Here is a 21,661-nt window from a genome sequence, read left to right as displayed (position 1 = left end):
TATTATTATTATTACTCTGGAAAGCTCTGAAATTGTGTTTGGTATGAGCAATTTCCGCATTGATTTCTGTTTCGAGAGTACCAACTTTGGCTTCCACAGACCCAACTCCTGTTTCTGATTTGTTTCTGCCTCATTTTGATGCTTTGTGATATCCTCTTTGTTCTTCATGATTCTTGTATTACTATTTTCCAACTGTGTTTAAAGATTCTCCAAAGTATTGTTTGTTTCAGTAATTTATCCACCTAGACTAATAGCTGTTTTGGTTAATATCTTTGACAGTAATTCTACAATTCCATTGTTTGAGCCTACAGCCTCAGTTGCTTCAAAACCGAGAAATGGTGAACAAGCATTTGCATTATCATTTCCTACTGCTTTGTTATTGTCACTGTGGTCCTGTTCTACCTCACTGTTTACTTCAGTTACATTTTCATTATCGGTAATGCTGCTGTTTAAACCTCTAACATTGTCTGCTGTCCTTTCTTGATTTTGCTCTGCTACACTGTCTTGGTTACTATTACTCGCCATATTGATAAACAAAGTTGTAAACATTTTGAATGAAAAGTTCAGACTTCACACTAAAATTCTTATCTTCACATGACATACTCCACTCTAAACAAAAAAGGATAAAACAACCAAAGTACTTATCTCAGCTGTCCATGACAATGTAGTTTCATGCTACAAACATTTATTTTTATTTATTTATGTATTTTTTCTGTGTCTGCCTTTGGTGACAACTTTATGCTTTATTCACCTTTTTGGAACAATATATGTTTATTTCAGATTGCCACGCCAGTGCTTTCTTTGAAATTGCTCATTGTGTCAGCGTCCATTATTGCATAAATCAACCTGAAACTCAAAAGTCTGTTGGCGAAATTTCATTAGCAGTGCAGCTATAATCCCACAATTCTCCACCTCAATTTAAACATAACAGTTAATTAGCAAATACTCATCGTCTTTTCTCGACAATCTATGATGCCGCAACAGCTGTAAAAGAATTTGGTAGGGCCAAAAGAAATTTCAAGAAATTCAGGTTGCTGCAATGTTTCTCTTTCAGAATTACATGTTCAGTGTTTAATACAGTGACAAAACTCTAAGAAAACTGCCTCACAAAAACTGTCAGAAAACTGAACCCTAATGGCTGATTCACCATTCCTTATGTACTGTTTTAACGATTACTGGTTATGTTGTCCATTATTAGAAATAGAAAATTTGTGGATTGCAATTAAAAACTTGCTGTAGTATACAAACTGGTATCATGGAAATATATGTATTAATTTGTTCCTCTCACATTGCTGCATATTTTTATGCAGCTTTTACCACTGAAATTCATAAAAAATGTTCTATAACAATGCTTTTCATAAAGTTGCTTATATGATGAAGATTATTAGTGGAAAAATGCTCCTAACATTTGCACATGTTCATTCTATAAATACTAACACAAAATTAGTTTCATTTTTTCTAAAAAGTGTTCTGGAATTACGAAATGAGAATTTTTTATGTTTTATGTTCAAGTGTCGATTAGTAACAGTTGAACCAGCACATAGATATTTGTATGCTCGATAAGGTTAGAAATAAATTAATGACAGAATACGAATCTGTATAATAAACTGTTACAGACTTTATATAAGTCTATAAACGTAGCAGCCTGACACGTGAGATCAACACTTTGTCATAGTTATGCTAATGATCATATATTGGTACATTTCAAGATACATTAACTTTCTTTGCCCTGGTTACAGGGTTCTGTTACACTTGATTACACAGATCATTTCAGTGTTTTTAACACAAAGTTGCTGTCACTTTTAAGTTTGGTAGCTCCTTATATATGGTGAAACTCTACTCGACGTCTGTAGAAATCAATGGAGCATGTTTTGTCAGCATCTGTAAAGAGAATTCACTCAGAGTTCCAGAGGTTTCCAAGTCTGGATTGTTGTTCAAAATTTTTTTTAGAAAATCCATTAAGGATTCCCCAACACTTCAACTGCTCCTCCTCCATACCTTCTTTTTCCAAACTCTAAATCGCATCAGGAAAATACTTGTAGCCAAACACTTCAAAAACTTCGAACTCCAGTCTTTGTTGTTGACTAATTGTTGGACCTGATTGATGGGTATTGCATCCATTGAATCTAGGCCACAAGTGAAATGTTTGATTCCATCAGAATTTTTGCATACGAAAACTGCATCTTATCCAACCACCCTACCTTGTAATGACATGAAACTGTGGAAGGTGGAGCCCTGTCATTTCTTGATACAAAACTAGATGACTGGGAGGCTATACTAGAATCTTATTCAGGGCACCACTGAACTCCTTTACCCAGCGGTAATTCTTCGTGATAGACCGTATGCAATAGATGTCATGTGGTCGAGGTTGACGTACATACCGTTGTTAGAAATTCAAAAGCATGTAGTGTACTTTATCAGTCACAACAAGCCTGACTGTTTCATATTGTGTGGTGTCTAACCACTGGTTCTTACATGAGTCATTGAATGATTCCATTGTGCACGCATTTGTCTTCTCAAGTTTGTTTTTGCATTCATCATCAGTTTCATCTAAAATGAATCTCACTTCATGTTTGCTGACCCCTTCTTTTATTTTCTCTGATGTGTTCTCTAAATTTGGTGTAAGTAACTTTTTCTCAGAGTGCTTTCATCCAATATGGACATTTGTGTGTACTTCTCAAGAACTGATTTGAGTGCAGGATTGTTTAGTTTGTGGACTGGAATTCCTGACTGTCTTAATGCCATGGCAAGATCTGCACTAAACTCATTCAGTGACCGCTGCTTTTCAGATTCTGAAGCAAAGGGTGTATCACAGTGGCTTGCTTAGGTTTTGACTTGCGAAGTCCAGTGTTCTTTAAATGTTCTGGATGTGCTGGTTTATTCGGTTTCTTAGATGCTTGTCACCAGTTGCAATATTTACCTCACAAACGGCACATCGCAGAATGATGCCATCAGTTTTGTTAAACAGGATGTTGAATTCTTCTGAATGTGCACACATCATCTCCTTATCAACCTTTGGCATGACTTCATTGTGAGTAATCCGTTCTGGTAAAACACTAACACTGCCAATGACACAGTACACAGTCGATAAAAAGGAACTGTTAAATTCATTCCAGCATTAACTGAATCTACGTTTTAACTGCTGCAACATCATTGTTTAAATTTTATTTTATTTCACAACTGCAGGTCGATCATTGTTACTGACACTGACTGTTTTTGCTGAGATTGGCCATTCTTGCTGGGGGTGTGTGTAATTAGTGATGCTTTCCATCAATTATATTTTAATATTTATTGACCATTGTTGACTTCTGATCAAACAAAATCCTGTTCAAGAAAAGAAAAAAATATTATTCAGTCTATTCAAAATTCAGATACAAATCAGGAGAAAGATGCTTAAGTATGGAATAAAAGGGGAAAGGTACAAATATGTGCAACAAACCGTGCTTATTTTGCTTAATTTCATGTCCACAAATGCGTGTATTGACCTGTCTGTGTGAAAACAGCTGAATGTTTGGAAAGGTGCTGCACATTAAAATCCTTTCTTCAGTTACGACATAGGCTTGTTTTAGTTGCAAAGTGTCTCATCAAATTTCAGTGACAAATACTACAGAGGCCACATCATGCATTACTCAGAAATTTATTGCTAATATTTATTGTGTGTGTTTCAAGAAGGTCAAGTAACATTACCTACTTCCGTAAACATGTTGCAAAATAATTATGGTAGGAAAATCAAAGAAATTTGCACTAATATAGGCACACCATATTGACAGTTATTCTTCCCATGCATCATTTGCCAGTAGAATGACAAAGAAGAAAATGGTTGTGGTATAAGAAGTACCCTATCCAAACACAGTGAGTTGGCTTTACATGTAGAGGTAGAACAAAATTGTGTTATTGAAAGTAATACGCACATACACATCATGTATCCATATGGTGAAAATGTCACCATTGTATAAGTGCCAGATCAGTAGTTTATAGTAAACAACTCCAGGGAAACAGTCTTTAAGGAAAAGATTGAACGTTACAGGGTACTGTCTTCTTTCCTGTGATTGTACTCTGACCCTTTCTAAGTCTGCTACGAAAACTTGAAATCTTTATTGCTGAAGGTCAATTCAGTTAAAGGTCAGATGATAAATGAGGACGAACTGCAGGGAATGATCTGTGAGAAGATAAGGAGCAAAATAGGTCATTCAGACATACTGCTAGAATAGCATTCCAAATAGTGTAGCTTTCAGTGGTTGAAAGCACACGAGACTTCACCTGTGGGAATGTTCTCTTTGTACTAGTGTTTTGGTGGTGTGGGAGCAGCGAATCATCGGCACCCATTCAGCCTTACTGCGTTGGTGGGAATTATTGGCAACTGCCTCTTGGGACCTCACCCTTCCACAATGCGTCACAGCCAATGCATATCTGCACTTCCTGAAGGTGACCCTACCCCCCTTGCTGGAAGATGTATTTGGTGGTATGAAGGATAATGTGGCTGCTCCATGATGGTGCTCCTCCTCACCTCACCATTTCTGTGTGGAGGCATCCCGACAACAACCACCCCGCCCCACAATGAGACTGAATGTGTGCTGATGGTTCACTAGCACCATACCACTAAAAGACAAGTACAGACAGAACATTTCCACTTGCCTTGTGTGTTCTCATGAGTGCTTTCAGTCAGCCTACACTGTCGAAGATTAAATGACCTCCTTTGCTCCTTATCCTGTCAGGGATTCTTCCTGCAGTTTGCCCCGCTTGGAAAAATCACCATGTATACGTATGACATGTTTTTTGGATCCTAGTAATTCTTTATGTATCAGCTGCCTTTAGCTCATTATTATGAAGTCTATTCGGAAAGTAAGTTCTATTTTCATTTAGCATGTGACGTAGAGGGGAGGACGGAACAGTCGCTATAATGACTCTTGCAGGAGGCCAGTGTATGTAGAGCTGTAATAGCGAGAAAGCCACATTGCAACTTATTTGCCTACAGGAGCTGTTAAAATTGAGCATTGCAGTTGAAAATCCAACAGGCTGTAAAATCTGTTCTATAATACGGGTTTTAGGGGCAAAAATCTAAAAATGAAAAGAAGTGACATTTACTGAGAAATTTATTTTATATTGACCAGGTACGGTGTTGTTTGTGTAACAGTGGGAAGATGAATGTTCGTGGTGAAAAAGTGCCCATACATCTGCAGTCTGCAAGGAACTAAAACAGAAAATTAATTAAAACTGGTATTTCATAATATCGTAACTGCTGACAACTTTTGGCAGATTTCTTGGAGTATTTTGCACGAGACTGTGGCTAAAAAATAAGGAAACCACATATTCTGCACTTGTAAAATTCAAAAATGCCTTTATGTGAACCATAAAACTTAACAGTTTACTGCTTCTTTGGACTTTTTTGTTCCAGTGCGGAAGTAGAAGGCCTGCTTAATAGCACTGTGACCAGTGATGGAGCACAGTTTCCCATGGTAATGTGGAGACAAAATAGCAGCAGTTATACATACAGGATCATACCACCTCGAGCCCACTGAGACATTAAGAAAACTATGAAGAGCCATTCAAAACAAGCAACACAGTTTCAATGTTAACAATGTCATATTTTTGCATAACAATATTTGATCAGGCTCTACTTGTAAAACTTAAGAAGAATTGTTGCATCTGATGAAATGAGATATTTTTGGTAATCCTCCCTATAGCACTGATATGGCTCAAAAGTTATTACCACATCTTCATGCTCACAAAAAAGCAGCTTGGCTCCCAACACTTTCTCTGACGAAGAATATCTGGATGTTTTTGCAGATTGGGTGTTATCAGGCAGAAGAATTTTGTGCAAATATTGTTTATCAACTCATTAAGAGGCATGATAGATGCTAAAATTGGAATTGGAATTATGTACAGAAACAATAAAGAGATACAGGTTTAAGTATCTATAGTAATATATAAAGATAAATTGTTGTTTAATGTTGTTACCAAAAAACTCAAAGTTCTTGATCGATTTACTTCAATTTTTACATGCTCCTCTAATAAACATTCGAATGAGCACAGGCTACATATTTTAATCTGGAATAGTTCGTCACCAATTTTTTATACCATATTCAAATAAACATTTGAATGTATGTGGGTTACTAATATTTTCCAATAAACATAAATAATATAAGGAAAAGTAGTAAGCAAAAGTCTCAGAGTTCTTGACCAACTTATGTCAAAATTTTACACAGTACTTGAATAAACGTTCAGACAGATGTGTTCTATATTTTTTCCAAGAAAACAATGTACAGGTTTTTTGTTAAAATCAACAGTGAGGAAGAAAATGCTGTACTATGCTGTGTGGTGAAAGTTTGTTTCTTTCTCACAGCAGTCAGTGTGAACTAAAAGAGCACAGCATTGAAGTCATTAGAGAAATTTTTTCTACCACATTCGCTCCTGCTCCTTATATATAACTTTAAACAAAAATTGTATACACAACTATGTGTATTTTTACTTTTTTGCTTGCAATTGGTTTTAACCATTGGGAACTCGCACCTTTAGAAGTTAGGCAATCAATTGTGCGTTGGGCATATTGCCCAGACTTGACAAGTAGTGTGAAATGTACCTAATATGTGTAAATTAATGTTTTTTTGCTATTTCTGTAATAAAACCCTAGGACTGCTAAAATCGCCAGTCTTGTTAGGTACTTATAAAGAAAATTGAAGAAAAAAGCAAATATTATTTTATTATTTAACTTTTGTGACTTACTCTTTATCGTATATCTGAGCTTTGCACATATCACTTAATATTACAGCATGTTCATTAAACAAAAATTTTTCACAATTAATACACATTTCCAATTTCTCCGTCGTGGACAGTCTTGATACATACCACTGGGTTTTTCAGTTTCATTAGTAAATTGTTTTTATAGGTTGCTGTAGAGATTCTACTCCTCTGCACAATTTGTAGGCATGTTAGCTCTGGTCGTGTTGGCTCCAGGGTCAGCTTTTGCAGGCATTGTTTCATAGTAATAATTGCATATGTACTTTTTTGTATGTTATCTGACTGTTCATGATGGTAATACCTAAAATAAAAAAATTAAAAAAATAAAAATTTAGTGGCCATTGACAAGCTAATCAATCCACGGAATATTCTTCTTTTAGACAGTCCACCACACTGACATCGCATTTTGTCCGATTATAATATGTGTCGATTTCAGATTTTTCGTGTTCACCAGTAGTTGGATGAATCTGGTCATTATCTTGGAGTGTACTAATCATAAGCATAACTTTTTTTTTTCTTTTTTCTTTGGTATATAGGAAACCAGAACCTTGTTCACATAAAAACCCAAAGATGCTACTGGTCTTATATTAGTTCTAGGAACAGTCAGATGCAAAGCGCCATATTGTATGATCGTAGTTGCAGTCATGAACAATGGTGGTCAAGTTGAAGCTGCTGCTGCGCTCCTACGTCACCTGTGCTCAGACAGCCAATGAGCTTTCACTATGTCCTGTAGTGAATTTTGATTGCATTTGTTGCGAGTGGTCATCGCTGATAGTGGTAGTAAGTGATAAATTCTGCATAAGTAAGTGAGAGATATTATTTGCTGGATATACGCGTTCTTCAAGCAGAAATCACACACATGCGCGTACAACAAATGTCACTTGGAACCGTCAGCAATGCAATCCCTGTCCATGACTCGAGATGTGCGAACCACCATTGTTCATGGATCGGACTGTAGTTACTGTTAATATTAAAGTGTGTGGTTTGAGAACGGGCGTTTCAGCTCGGAACCAGTAGCAAAAATTTTATATCATTGGAACTGAGAAGGATGAAATAAAATAGTATCAAATGTCCTCAGTACTGAACAACTGTGGACCTACCATCCCATGGCAGCATGCCCAAATAAGCAAGGTCACACTTGTTATTAATGTACCAGCATTTCACATTTCCAATGTCTTATCTTGCACTTACATTAATCTGTTATACTTCAATGCTAATCACTTAAATATGTTCCCCCCAGGGGATCCACAACTCTTTTGGGGATACGTGCGTAGCGAGCACGGGGCCCCGAGCTAATGTGGCCTTCCTTCCTTTCCGGGCTGCATACCTTCCCTTTCCGCATCCTTCCCCATCCCCTGTCTTCACCCCCCCCCCCCCCTCACCTCTGGCTCTTTCCTTCACTTTCTCCCCCTCTGGGAGTATGGTTTGCGCCTACGTCCGGAGACGGACGCTTGTAAATGTACCGCATTCTTCTTCTTCCTTGCTTGTATGTCTTCTTCCTTCCTTTGTCCTTCTCCTTTCCTTACCTCTTCTCTTTACCCTTTTCTCCGCTGCGGCGTTTGAGACCCCCTCTTCTTTCCTTTCCCTTTCTCTTTCTTCCTCCCTGTGCGTGTCTGAAGGCCGACCCATGCGCTTCCATGCGTAGCCGGTGACGGGGTAACGCGTAATTCCCCGCCCCAGGTAGACAGGTAGGACACGTACGTACCCCCTGGTAAAGGCCAGGCCCAGGGAGGGGTGATTACCCGAGCTGATACCTTCCGAAAGTGCCGATTGGTCCCTCCGTCCGTTTGTCGGGAGGTGTGACCTGAGGTGTGAACAATCACCTAAGGCGGGTGTGCCCTCGGTGAGGGCCCCCACAAGGGAGGAGCGCGCCATCGGAGACGCCGGTAATCATGGGGGATTCTTCCGCAATGGTTTCCTCACCTTCCACTATGTCTGCTCACAAACGTAAGTTCACTGAGTCTCAGCCACAGACGGTTCTTCCATCGTTGCCACAGTTCCTTGTTGTTTCTCGGTCTGACGAAGGTCACGACTTTTCCACGGTCAACCCTTTCATTATTCAGAAAGGTGTCGACGCAATTGCGGGTCCTGTAAAGTCTTGTTCCAGATTACGGAATGGTACCCTGTTGTTAGAAACACACAGTGCCCTCCAGGCTCAAAAATTGCTGCGTACTTCTCTGCTCCACACCTTCCCTGTCCGGGTGGAACCGCACCGTACCTTAAATTCCTCGCGTGGAGTCGTTTATACACGCTCCCTCGATGGATTGTCTGACGAAGAAATTCAGCACTACCTGTCTGACCAGGGCGTCACCGCTGTTCGTCGGGTTATGAAAAGGGTTGACTCGAACATCATTCCAACCCGCACTGTCTTCTTGACATTTGACAAAGTTCAACTCCCATCAAAAATCAAAGCAGGCTATGAGATAATTTCCGTTCGCCCTTATGTCCCAAACCCTACGCGTTGCTATCGATGTCAGCGGTTCAATCACACCAGCCAGTCCTGTTCCAATCCGGCCAAATGTGTTACGTGTGGCAAGGATGCCCATGAGGGTGCTTGTCCACCTCCATCCCCACACTGCATCAACTGTATGGGTGACCACGCTGCTTCCTCTCGAGATTGCCCCGTTTTTAAGGATGAAAAGCTCATCCGGGATATAAGAGTGAAGGAAAAGGTGTCGACCTTTGCTGCTCGAAAGTTACTCGCCAGTCGACAGCCCACCGTGCCTCAGAAAGGAAAATACAGCACTGTCCTTGCTTCTCCTCGGCCAACAAAGGAGGCGGCCACGCAGACTTGCGACCTCACATTTAGTACCACGGTCGTCAGATCGGCCAGCGCAAAGATCGCCCGTTCAACCTCACCACTTTCGCCTGCCCACTCTATGGCTCACCCTTCGTCGGGTTCTGCTAAATCTCGAGCCCAAAAGTCAGACGCCAAGTCTTCGAAAAAAGAGCATTCTCGTGAAGAGTTTTTACGTACTGCAACTTCACAACCATCGGTTCCTCCTTCATCTAAACATCATACCTCCAAGAAGGCTACGAAGAAACACAGTTCCTCTCCTTCTCCGCCAAGGCGTGTCCCAACTACAGCACCACCTGGCGGAAATCGCCCTCGGCCATCTTCCGTGTCGCCGAGGCGCACTGCTGGTGGCCGGTCAACTGGCCGATCGTTGGTGGCAGGAGCTGCTCCTGACCAACCTATGGATCAGGATCTTCTGCCTTCGACTGAATGCCATTCCGTGCTGTCGGTCGCAAGCTCTGAGCAGTCGTTGAGTTGACAGCACCCTTGGTCACGTTTCTCCATTTTCTGTTCACCCTATGTCCATTATCCACTGGAATATCCGCGGCATTCGCGCCAATCGGGATGAATTGTCGATCCTCTTACGATCCTACTCGCCGGTCATCTTCTGTCTTCAGGAAACAAAGCTGCGTCTCCATGACTGCTTTGTTCTCCCTCATTTTCAGTCCGTCCGATATGACCTCCCCTCTGTTGAAGGCACTCCAGCCCATGGAGGACTCATGATTCTGCTCCATAATACTCTCCATTATCACCCAATCCCCTTAAACAGTTCCTTCCAAGCTGTCGCCGTCCGTCTTTCCCTTTCTGGATACACGTTCTCTCTATGTACGGTATACATTCCATCGTCTACACCACTGGCACGAGCTGATCTCCTTCATCTTCTTGATCAGCTTCCACCCCCCTATTTGCTGGTTGGGGACTTCAATGCCCACCACCCGCTTTGGGGATCTCCACATCCTTGTCCACGTGGCTCACTATTGCTAGACGTCTTCCACCAAGCGGATCTAGTCTGCCTCAACACTGGGGTCCCCACGTTTTTGTCTGCCTCCACGGCAAATTTATCTCATTTGGACCTTGCGGTCGGTACTGTTCCGCTAGCCCGGCGCTTCGAATGGTTCGCCCTTGATGATACACACTCGAGTGACCACTTTCCATGTGTCCTTCGACTGCAGCCTCAACTGCCATATCTGCACTCGCGACGCTGGAAGTTTGCCCAAGCCGATTGGACACTTTTTTCGTCTCTAGCAACATTCGATGACCGTCGCTTTCCCAGCGTCGACGATGAGGTCACACATTTTACCGACGTTATTCTCACAGCTGCGGAACGTTCAATACCACGCACCTCCGAATTGCCCCGGCGCCCCCCAGTTCCTTGGTGGAACGAGGCATGCCGTGACGCAATACGTGAGCGGCGACGTGCTCTTCGCATTTTCCGTCACCATCCAACTTTGGCCAACTGCATCCGATATAAGCAGCTCCGTGCGCGATGCCGTCGCGTCATCTGCGATAGCAAGAAGGCAAGCTGGCAATTCTTTATTAGCTCATTTAACATCTTCACTCCCTCCTCGGAAGTTTGGAGTCGGCTTCGACGGTTCTCAGGCGCGCCTAGTTTCTCCCCGGTCTCTGGGCTCACTGTCGCGCATGATACCTTAGTGGACCCCGTCGCAATTTCTAACTCATTGGGTCAGCACTTTGCTGAGATTTCGAGCTCTTCAAATTACCCGCCAGCGTTTCTCCCGAAGAAACGTGCAGCGGAAGTGCGACATCTTGCTTTCTCCTCTCAAAATCGCGAAAGCTACAATACTGTTTTCTCCATGCGCGAACTTCAACATGCACTCTCTTCTTCTCGCTCCTCCGCCCCAGGACCGGATGGTATCCATGTCCAAATGTTGCTGCATTTATCAACCCATAGCCTGCGCTACCTCCTTCGCCTTTATAATCGAATTTGGACCGACAGTACCTTTCCCAGGCGATGGCGGGAAGCTATTGTCGTTCCCGTTCCGAAACCTGGAAAGGACAAACATCTCCCCTCTAGCTATCGCCCCATTTCTCTCACGAGTAGTGTCTGTAAGGTTTTGGAGCGTATGGTGAATTACCGTTTAGCTTGGTGGCTGGAATCCCACAGTCTTCTAACACCAGCCCAATGCGGATTCCGACAACATCGTTCTGCCGTTGACCATCTTGTTGCTCTCTCCACTTATATCATGAACAATTTCCTCCGGAAACGCCAAACGGTAGCGATATTTTTTGATCTGGAGAGAGCATACGATACCTGTTGGAGGACAGGCATCCTCCGCACACTGTTCTCTTGGGGCTTTCGAGGCCGGCTGCCCCTTTTTCTTCGCGAATTTATGGCAGAGCGCACATTTAGGGTGCGGGTGAACACTACTCTATCCCGTATTTTCTCCCAAGAAAACGGGGTACCCCAGGGCTCCGTGCTGAGTGTTGTACTGTTTGCCATTGCCATTAATCCAATTGTGGATTGTCTCCTTCCTGATGTCTCGGGCTCCCTCTTTGTGGACGATTTTGCGATCTACTACAGCTCTCCACGGACCAGCCTTCTTGAAAGACGTCTTCAAGGATGTCTCGATCGCCTCCACTCGTGGAGCATCGAAACCGGCTTCCGTTTCTCACCCAGTAAGACCGTTTGTGTTAATTTTTGGCGACGTAAGGAGTTTCTTCCGCCCTCCTTACATCTAGGTCCTGTCAACCTTCCGTTCTCCGACGTCGCTAAATTCTTGGGTCTTATGTTTGACAGAAAACTGTGCTGGTCCTCCCACGTTTCCTATCTTTCGGCTCGCTGTCTGCGTTCCCTTAACACCCTCCGTGTCCTGAATGGCACCTCTTGGGGAGCGGACCGAGTGGTCCTTCTCCGCCTCTATCGCGCCTTAGTGCGCTCGAAATTGGATTATGGAAGCATAGTCTACTCCTCTGCTCGGCCGTCTATTCTTCGGCGTCTCGACTCTATCCACCACCGTGGATTACGTTTAGTGTCTGGAGCTTTTTACACCAGCCCTGTGGAAAGCCTTTATGCTGAGACTGCTGAACCTCCGCTATCCAATCGGCGGGCAGTCCTTCTGAGTCGTTATGCTAGCCATTTGTCTTCCATGCCTGCTAATCCAGCCCATGACCTTTTTTTCGACGCCTCCCTTGATGTCGGGTATGCAGGCCGCTCCTCCTCCCTACTACCCCCGGGAGTCCGCTTCCGTCAACTGCTCCATTCTCTTTCCTTCCGCTTTCCTAAAACCTTCTTGACAACTTGGGGTACAGCACCGCCTTGGCTCCGTCCCCGGATCGACTTGCTCAGAGACCTATGTCAATTTCCCAAGGATGGTACCCCTACACTTGTTTACCGTCGGGCATTTGCTGCTCTATGTGCACAAATGACGGAAGCCACATTTATTTACACCGATGGCTCGAAAACATCGTTAGGTGTAGGGAGTGCCTATGTTGTTGGCGACACCCCAAATCACTTTCGGCTTCCCGACCAGTGTTCGGTTTATACTGCGGAGCTTTACGCTATTCTCCAGGCTGTCCACTACATCCGCCGCCATCAGCGGATACAGTACGTAATCTGCTCAGATTCTCTCAGCTCTCTCCTAAGTCTCCAAGCTCTTTACCCTGTGCACCCTCTGGTCCACCGGATTCAGGACTGTCTGCGCTTGCTCCACCTGGGGGGCGTCTCAGTGGCGTTCCTCTGGCTCCCAGGACACGCTGGTATCTATGGAAATGAGGCGGCCGATATAGCGGCCAAGGCTGCAGTCTCTCTTCCTCGGCCAGCTATTCAGTCTCTTCCGTCTACCGATCTACGGAGCGGTTTATGTCGCCAAGTTGCTCATTTATGGCATGCGCATTGGTCAACACTTCCCCATAATAAATTGCGGGAAGTGAAAGCCCTTCCTTGCGCATGGACCTCTTCCTCCCGATCGCGTCGTCGGGAGGAGGTAATTTTAGCTAGACTCCGGATAGGGCACTGTCTTTTTAGTCATCGACATCTTTTAAGCGGTGATCCTCCCCCACTCTGTCCCCACTGCTCTCAGCCGTGGACGGTCAGACACCTTTTAATTGAATGCCCCTATTTTAATCCGTTACGCTCCTGTCTACAGCTATCGCCTGATCTATCGTCGATTTTAGCAGATGACACGCGTTCAGCTGACCGCGTTCTACAGTTTATTAGTGACAGTGAAATGACGTCAGTCATTTGAAGCCTTTTTTTTTGGGGGGACTACCAACCCCTTTCTATAGTGGATTTTTAAGCATTCCTTCTGCCTTTAGTTTCTCAAATTTTATGACTTTGTTCCCATTGCTGCTGATTTTAAATTTCGTTTTTTTCCTGTTTTCTACGTCACGGGCTGGGCGCTAATGACCATAGAAGTTTTGCGCCCTAAAACCACAAAAAAAAAAAAAAAAAAACTTAAATATGTTACATAGACAAATGTATGCCTGAAATTTCATTTTGCTACATTAATTATTTTTTCGTGTTGTGATTTTCTTCCCCAATCAGTGTATAAAACCAAGTTACTGAGCAAACAAGTGCCCTGCAAGCATTTTTGACAAAATGCTGTGTCTTTTAAATTTTTTTTTGAGCAAAATGCTAATAGTATGAGAGCTCAAGGGTTAACAGAAAACAGAAAAGTTTTATTTATGACTTGTCTACAGAAAAGTTTTATTTATGGCTTGTCTGCTTTAGATTAGAATACTATTATGGAATCTGAATTGTCCGAAACTTTGTGTAATCCTCCCTGTTTTAAGATTAAAACTATGTGAAGTAATTTCATCCTCACAGAGTCAACAGCAGGAGACACCTTTTGGTACCCCGTATACCAATGATCCCAACCATTTATTTTATGCAACTTCAGTTGCGAATCAAGGTTTCATTGGCGGTAACAATAAGCGATGCTTAAGGTCAACGAGAGTGGTGAAATAAACAGTGAGAAGGAAGGGAGACTGACATAGAGAGGGGAATGATGAAACGGACAGAGGAGGGTGGAGGAGGGGGAGAGAGCTAGGAGAGGAGGATGAGGTTGTCAGGGAGGGTGGGAGGAGAAGGACATGGACAGAGAAGGGTGGGAGGAGGTGGTATGGTGTATATCCAACTCCCATACATATTACCATTTGTGAGGCATTGCTGGGTTCACAAATGGAACTTTATTTCCAGCTTTTGTATACCAGTTCTGACTGTCTTCCACTATCCTTTAGTGATTGCACTTAGCTTTTTAACTTTTCTATTCTGCATTGCCCCTTCCCTTCTCCCAAGTGTTAATCACAGGTTTGAAAGAGAGAGATTGATTACATTTATTTTGTTTTCCTGTCATCCGTGCATCAGTTATATTTATTTTGGTGCCTGCTAGACAGGTTCTTTTCAGCAACAAAAATGTAGGCACTCACAGTTCACTGCTGTCGTATTTAAGTCTGTATCAGATGGATTGTAGTTGTCAAATGTTTGCTCTTCGTGAGATAATACATTATTAGCTGCTCTTAATGTTTATGGAGAATATAGATTGGTCTAATCATTATGTGTTTTGTTATTTGTTTTAGTTCCAACTAGAAGAGGTGATCTGGAAGTCCTGGGTTTCAACATGATTCAGTGGGCAGCCTCAGAGCTTCCTTGGGAGAAAAAAATTTCTGAACCTCCAGAAGTTATTCAAAAAGAGAAGATAAAATATATGAATGATGTGTCAACTTTAATGAAGGCATGTTTTAAGAAAGGAAGTCCACCACGTAAGTTGAGTTTATAGCTTTAGCTTCATATTGTCATTATGACACTGCACATATATGTTGTAGATAATATTGTGTTATTGATACAATGGAAACACTCTCTCTCTCTCTCTCTCTCTCTCTCTCTCTCTCTCTCTCTCTGTGTGTGTGTGTGTGTGTGTGTGTGTGTGTGTGTGTGTGTGTGTGTCAGTTTTAGTCACATTTCATTGAATTAATTTCATCAGCTGTCCATTTGACTTAATGAAAGGTTAATTTTTTTAGATGTCACAAGTTAATTTCATATTAGACTTCGAGTGGGAGTAGAACCATCAAGGACTAGCTCAGTTTATACATGCATTTAGCACCTATTTTTCATTCCAAATTCCAGTGAACATGTCGAACATGTCTTTAATAATTGAAGGAAAAAAAAATCAATTCTGTAAGACTGAGACTCTTAACACATTCTTTACAGGAGATTACTGACATGCTGCGATACTTAGAGAGATTATCCTCCAATTTTTGCTGCCTTTTATGCAGAGCCATCAAGACTGGAATAAACTCTATAATACTCTTTCTTCCACCTTGCATTATATCCAGAGCTTCATCAATAGGACCTGAACATTTTCTAAATTCTTTTATATACTCAAACTCATTTCTTATGAAATTTTTAAATTACAACATTCTGTGTAACTGCATCAACTTATCAGTGATCAAAGAAATTTCTATCATTGTGTCATACAAACTATTCCGTCGTGAAAGAACAGATACTCATAACTTTTCCAAAAACAGCTTCAGTTATTTCAGATGACTTTGAATGTCCAGCAGCATTCCACAAAGCATTACATTTTTGTATGGTCTTGTGATGCACTTTGGATAGTGTGATTTATTCTCCATTGTCATCCAGGTTTGAAGATAATGAGTAAAATCACTTGTAGTGCACAAATATAGCATGTGTAGCACATCAAAAGTTTGGTGCTAATTGGTTAGCTTGTTCTGTGATACATGTGTTCCCACCGAAAAGAAAATTATCTGACACCTCTGGAAATTGTCATCATCATCCTCTTCATATTTCGCTGTTATATATTCAGCTTTCTCTTCCTCTGGCTCCATTTTAACTACTAATAGATATACGAAGTGTTTAAACAGTTTCACTAAATTCTTTGTGCATTTCATCAAGTATTGAGGCTACATGATCGTAGATGTGAACTCCAGAAAATCTCGGACCTAGTAGTCTTTTGAATTATTGATTGAGGTTATCATCAATCCAGTGGGTTGCAACCCCAAAAAATCTTCTTGTGTGGCTTGAATATATGTCAGCAATTGTTTATTTATATTCTTTATCTTGAATTTATAATTTTATTTCTGAAATGAGTTCCTGATGAAAATGATTACTTTTTGTGGTGACAAAACAGCATTCATGGATGGAAAGAAAGCCAAAGCGCATTCGGTATATCTGCAGGGGGCATCATGCAACAAGGAGAGCTCCCCAGTGGTGTGATCGACTTTTTGAAACTATCTATACAGTGATGTAGGTCAAGGTCCCATGTATCGCACACAGCAGCCATTCACCTGGCTGGATGAATTTAAGTAATTGACAAGAAGAAAAAACAATTGGAATTTTGTGGGATATCCAATAGCGTTAGAAAAAATTGCATTACATAGTCTGGTTGCGTGATATAATGGATAAGAGAGCAGCTTCACGTGCACGAGGTTGTAGGATCAAATCTTGTCATTATTTTTATTCAGTTAATTAATTTACATTTAAACTTTTATTTCTATTCCTTTGTCATATCATTTTAATCACCAGATAATCTTTTTCATTTGTTTCATTTTTTTCTTTATATCATTCTCGTTCCAACTGGAGTTTTTGTGAATATGAATTTAATTATATTCATGTATTATAATGTTCAATCATTTGAAAATTCCGATCTGTCAGTTAAAAGGCAAAAGACAAAATAATCTATTTATGTTTGTGCGATGGTGTGAAAAATATATATTTATTAACAGATGTGTTTTTTTTCTGTGGTAATCATCATACAAACGTTTAAAACATAAACTAAATACCTATTGCAGTATGGACAAAGTAATGGAGATGAAAATTTAAATGAAAAGAGAATGCGGGATACTGGGCAAACATAAAGTCCCTGTCCAGGCTGAAAAGTTGAATATCGTGGTCCTTAACTGGCCCATTTCAAAGAAGAAGAAGAAGAAGAAGAAGAAGAAAGATGGGTTTATAAGTAAAATGAAATTCAAGCAAAATGAGAAATAGATATAATGAACACAATAATGTGGGCAGAAAAACAGGATAATAAAAAAAAAAGAAATTAAATAAAAATTAATACATAAAATCAACTGAAAACATATAAACAAAGATTTAAGAACAACTGGAAGAAAAGAGAGCAATTGAAGATGTTGATATTATGAGTAAGATTATGTGACAAAGGAATGGAATTAAAAATTACATTTAACTCAATCAATTCAATAAAACTGATGATCAGAGTCATTTCATTAAAGATTTTAAAATTTATTCTTTTTTTCATCAATTACTTGCAAATGAGGACCAGCCATGGTGAATGGCTGCAATGTGTGATACATGAGACCCTAACCTACATCACTATATGGATAGTTTCCAAAAGTCAATCACACCACTGGGAATGTCTCCTTGAGAGGATTCTGCTTGGTAGGTCAGAGGTGCACTAAACAAAGGAAGCAGCTGCTCGAGTAGCAGAGTGCAAATGGTGGTGTATGGGCTAGGCGGTAGTTTGAGGTGCTCTGATAAACACTAGCCGGTCAATAAGCAGATACTGAAATCGGACCATGTGCAGAGTAAGGACACTTAAACTGTCAAAATTTTATCAGTAAAGTGTCGAAGTATTCGTAACGAAGTTTCAGATTTTACTGCCCTCCAGGAAAGTTTTTGCACTCAAATTATATTCTTGGGACAGGGAGCTGGCTGAAACCCAAAGTAGAAAGCTCTGAAATATTTAGTGAGTCATGGAATGTACATCAGATAGACAGATAAGATACCATAGGACAAGGAGTGTTCATTTCAGTTGACAAAAAAAAAAAATTCTGGTTTATATGACTGGGTCGTCTATGGAGTCATTGCAGGGAGTACAGACGAAAATTCTTGTGAAGTACTTTTGAACACATTTTCTGAAAACTGTCTTGAGCAGCTAGTTTGGCAGCCTACACGCAATGGAAATATCTTAGACCTCGTAGCTACAAATAGGCTGAACCATAAATCAGTCAAAAAGGCTACGAGAGTGTTTCTGCTAGGAAGAGCAATTAAGCAGTTGTTAGCATCTCTCTTAGACAATGAATTGACATAATTTGGTATTATAGAGGACTTATAGTCAAATTTTAAACTGATTGTAAATTGTCAAGTTGCGTCTTTGCTTCTGTCTTTGGATCTTCAGCCGACATTTATTCAAAGATTTTTTGACGTTTCGCCTCCACGAGTGGCTGGCATTATTGAAGCTTCACGTTCCATAGCTGGTGGCGGACGGGAGTATATTGTGCTCTGGAGAAGTATGTGCCTAGTAAGCAGATTAAAGACTGAAAAGACCAACCATGGTTTAACAACAAAATTCAGAACATGCTGAGGAAGCAAAGGATGTTCAAAAGGGAATGTGCTAATGATGACAGGCAAAGGTTAGTCGAGATTCGTACATCTGTGAAAAGATCTAAGTGCAAAGCAAACAACAACTACTACCACCATCATGCCTTAGCAAAAGATTTGGCCAAGAACCCGAGGAATATCTGGTCCTGTGTAAAATCGCTAAACAGGTCTAAAGCTTCCATCCACTCACTCATTGACCAGTCTGGTGTGACAGTAAAAGATAGTAAAACAAAAGCTGAAATTTAAGTTTTGTGTTTAAGAATCGGTCATGCATGAGAATCTTGCAAACATACCGCCGTTTGACTATCACACAGAGTCTCATGTGGATGACATCGTAAAAACATCCCTGGCATTGAAAAACAGCTGAAAGAATTGGAAACAAGTAAGTCGCTATATCCAGGTGGAATCGCAATTCTTACAAAGAGTATTCTACAGCATTGGCCCTTTTACTTAGCTTGCATTCATTGGGAATTTTTCACCCAGCATAGAATCCCAAGTGACTGGAAAAAAGTGCAGGCAACACCTATACATAAGAAGGGTAAAAAATGGACCCACAAAACCACAATCCAATATCCTTAAAATTGATTTGCTGCAGAATTCTGGAACATATTTGTAGTCTGAATATAATAAATTTCCTAGAGACCGAAAAGCTTATGTCCACAAATCGGCACAGTTGTATAAAGCATCGCTTCTGGAAAACTTAGCTTGCCCTTATCTCACGTGATACGCTACACTATGGATGAAGGTCAACAGGCACATTCCATGTTTCTCGATATCTGAAAAGCATTTGACCTGCAACTTCTCTACAGACTGTGTTGTTCAGAAGCATGATGCAGTCAGTGTTCATGTATTTAATAACAGCTGTAGCAGCATGCATGCATATCCGAAGGAACATTGCGTCATACTTCTGAACAACACTGGCATTGCAACGTCGTATTTATCTACCAACACCAGAAGTGACTTTCAATTAAAATGTCTCCCTCGTATGGGAATATACATACTGAATGTCAGGTTGTAGACATACTGTTGATGACTTATGGAAGTTTGGGTCTGGCCATGAAACATGATCAGATAGGCTAATGGTAAGCAATAAGCAGGACATCATGGTTCGAATCTTGGTCAGGCAAAAAATCTCATTATTGTCATTCCATTATACACCTGATGGTTGTCCATATTCCCAACTGTGAATACATTTAATGTAATTCAAAAGTTTGACACAAACATTGCAAAAACAGAACAACAAATAAAAATGACGGCTAGTGACTTCATAGCTGACTGAGAGTTGAACAAGTTAAATATTTTATGACAAGAAAGAATCATTGCTTCCATCATGAATGAACTTACAGATTATATGTTCTAGATAATCTTCATCAAAGCCATTTAGCATTATTTTGCTTGATGTATTTTCATATAGCCTCTTAAAAACTGGAATTATCACAGTTGAGTGGGCGATGATTAAAAACTGCTCTGATGGTGATAGTATGATTTGGAACATATATACTAGCAAATTGAGGTTTTTCTCTAAAAGTTTTTGGATATGTTTGATGAGTGAGTAAGGTAGCTGATAGCACCACCTAATTACAAGTTTATGTCCACTCTCAATATTGAGATTTGATTGAACAGTCTTGCTGGCAGATTAAATTTTTATCTCACTGGACATGTATTTCTTGTGCACTGCAACAAATACACCACCTCCGTTTCCCATTAACCTATCCTTTCGATATACACTTAAATTTATTCCAAAAATCTTACTGATGTCTGTTTTGGATTTTAGCCAGCTTTCTGTACCCATCAACTTCTTGTGATCAATTTCTCGTAGTTGGGGCTTACAATCATGTGAAATTTTGTAAATGGTCTCATAGTCACCTTTGACTGTAAAATTTATTTATTTTCTGTAGTGCATGTTTGGCTGTGTGGCTGTAGTCAAGTGGTATTCTGAAAAACATTCAAAGTGAAAATACAGTGTCCACAAAGAATGGCACTAACATCATGCCATGCATGTCTGGATCACGGGGTCCCAGATTCAATTCCGGCTAGGTTGGGGATTTTCTCCGCCTGGAGACTGGGTGTCTGTGTTGTCCTCATCATCATTCGGAAAGTGCCAAGCCTGGAAATGGAAAGATTGGGAACTTTTCCAGGTGCTGATGACCACAATGTTGAGTGCCTCTTAACGATTCCAACTTAAAGTGTGAGTGTGAATCTGGGTTATTTTGGTTTATTCCCCCAAACCACGTTCCACTGCTTTACGAGGTGACTTACTTGGAATTTGCAGCCACTCTTCTTTACTGGATAGCCAGCTGCTGGAAATCCTCTTGACCTCTTCTCCATCGAATAACGCTAGGTACAGGAATTTTTAGACTCCTTGTACTTATGAAATAAGTAGACATACAGACTTTGCTTTTCGTCAATTAACGGTGTATTTGACTTTTGTACTCAATAAAACTTTCACTTTCAACATAAATGTTTAACTTCCCGTAAGTCCCTCATACAGTTGAATGTCAGAAACAAATTAAATTACGGTTAAAAGAAAGTTGGCTTTGGTACCACAACTTTTCTTAACATAAATCAGAAAATAAGTCTTGCCTATATCAAGGTTATGTCAAGAGTTTTCAAGAGTTCTTTCAACTGTCTTTGTTTTAATAACAATAGTCAATGACCCCATAAGCACAGAGCTGCATATAAACTCCATGGTTCTTCCTTACACACTCACTAAAATATCTATGGATTGCCCGACAGATACTTGTCGGTGCTGTTCGTCCACCTCGTCTACTTTCTTCCCGCAACTAATTTTAAACCTGCGCGCGCGC

The 21,661-nt window shown here is 40.8% G+C and overlaps 1 protein-coding gene across 2 annotated transcripts in view; it reads left to right on the top strand.

Moving 5' to 3' along the window:
• LOC124794141 (serine/threonine-protein kinase VRK1) overlaps positions 1 to 21,661 on the top strand; it is a 286,964-nt gene that overhangs the window by 228,071 nt on the left and 37,232 nt on the right. For both annotated transcript variants that reach the window (XM_047258076.1, XM_047258075.1), the window contains exon 7: positions 15,074 to 15,256. In XM_047258076.1, the coding sequence (XP_047114032.1) occupies positions 15,074 to 15,256 (183 nt within the window). The remainder of the gene's footprint in view (positions 1 to 15,073; positions 15,257 to 21,661) is intronic.

This window comes from Schistocerca piceifrons, chromosome 1 (genome assembly GCF_021461385.2).
Source record: "Schistocerca piceifrons isolate TAMUIC-IGC-003096 chromosome 1, iqSchPice1.1, whole genome shotgun sequence".
Lineage (NCBI taxonomy): Eukaryota > Metazoa > Arthropoda > Insecta > Orthoptera > Acrididae > Schistocerca > Schistocerca piceifrons.
The sequence above is the reverse complement of the archived record's forward strand: the minus strand, read 5'-3'. Positions and strand labels throughout refer to the sequence as shown.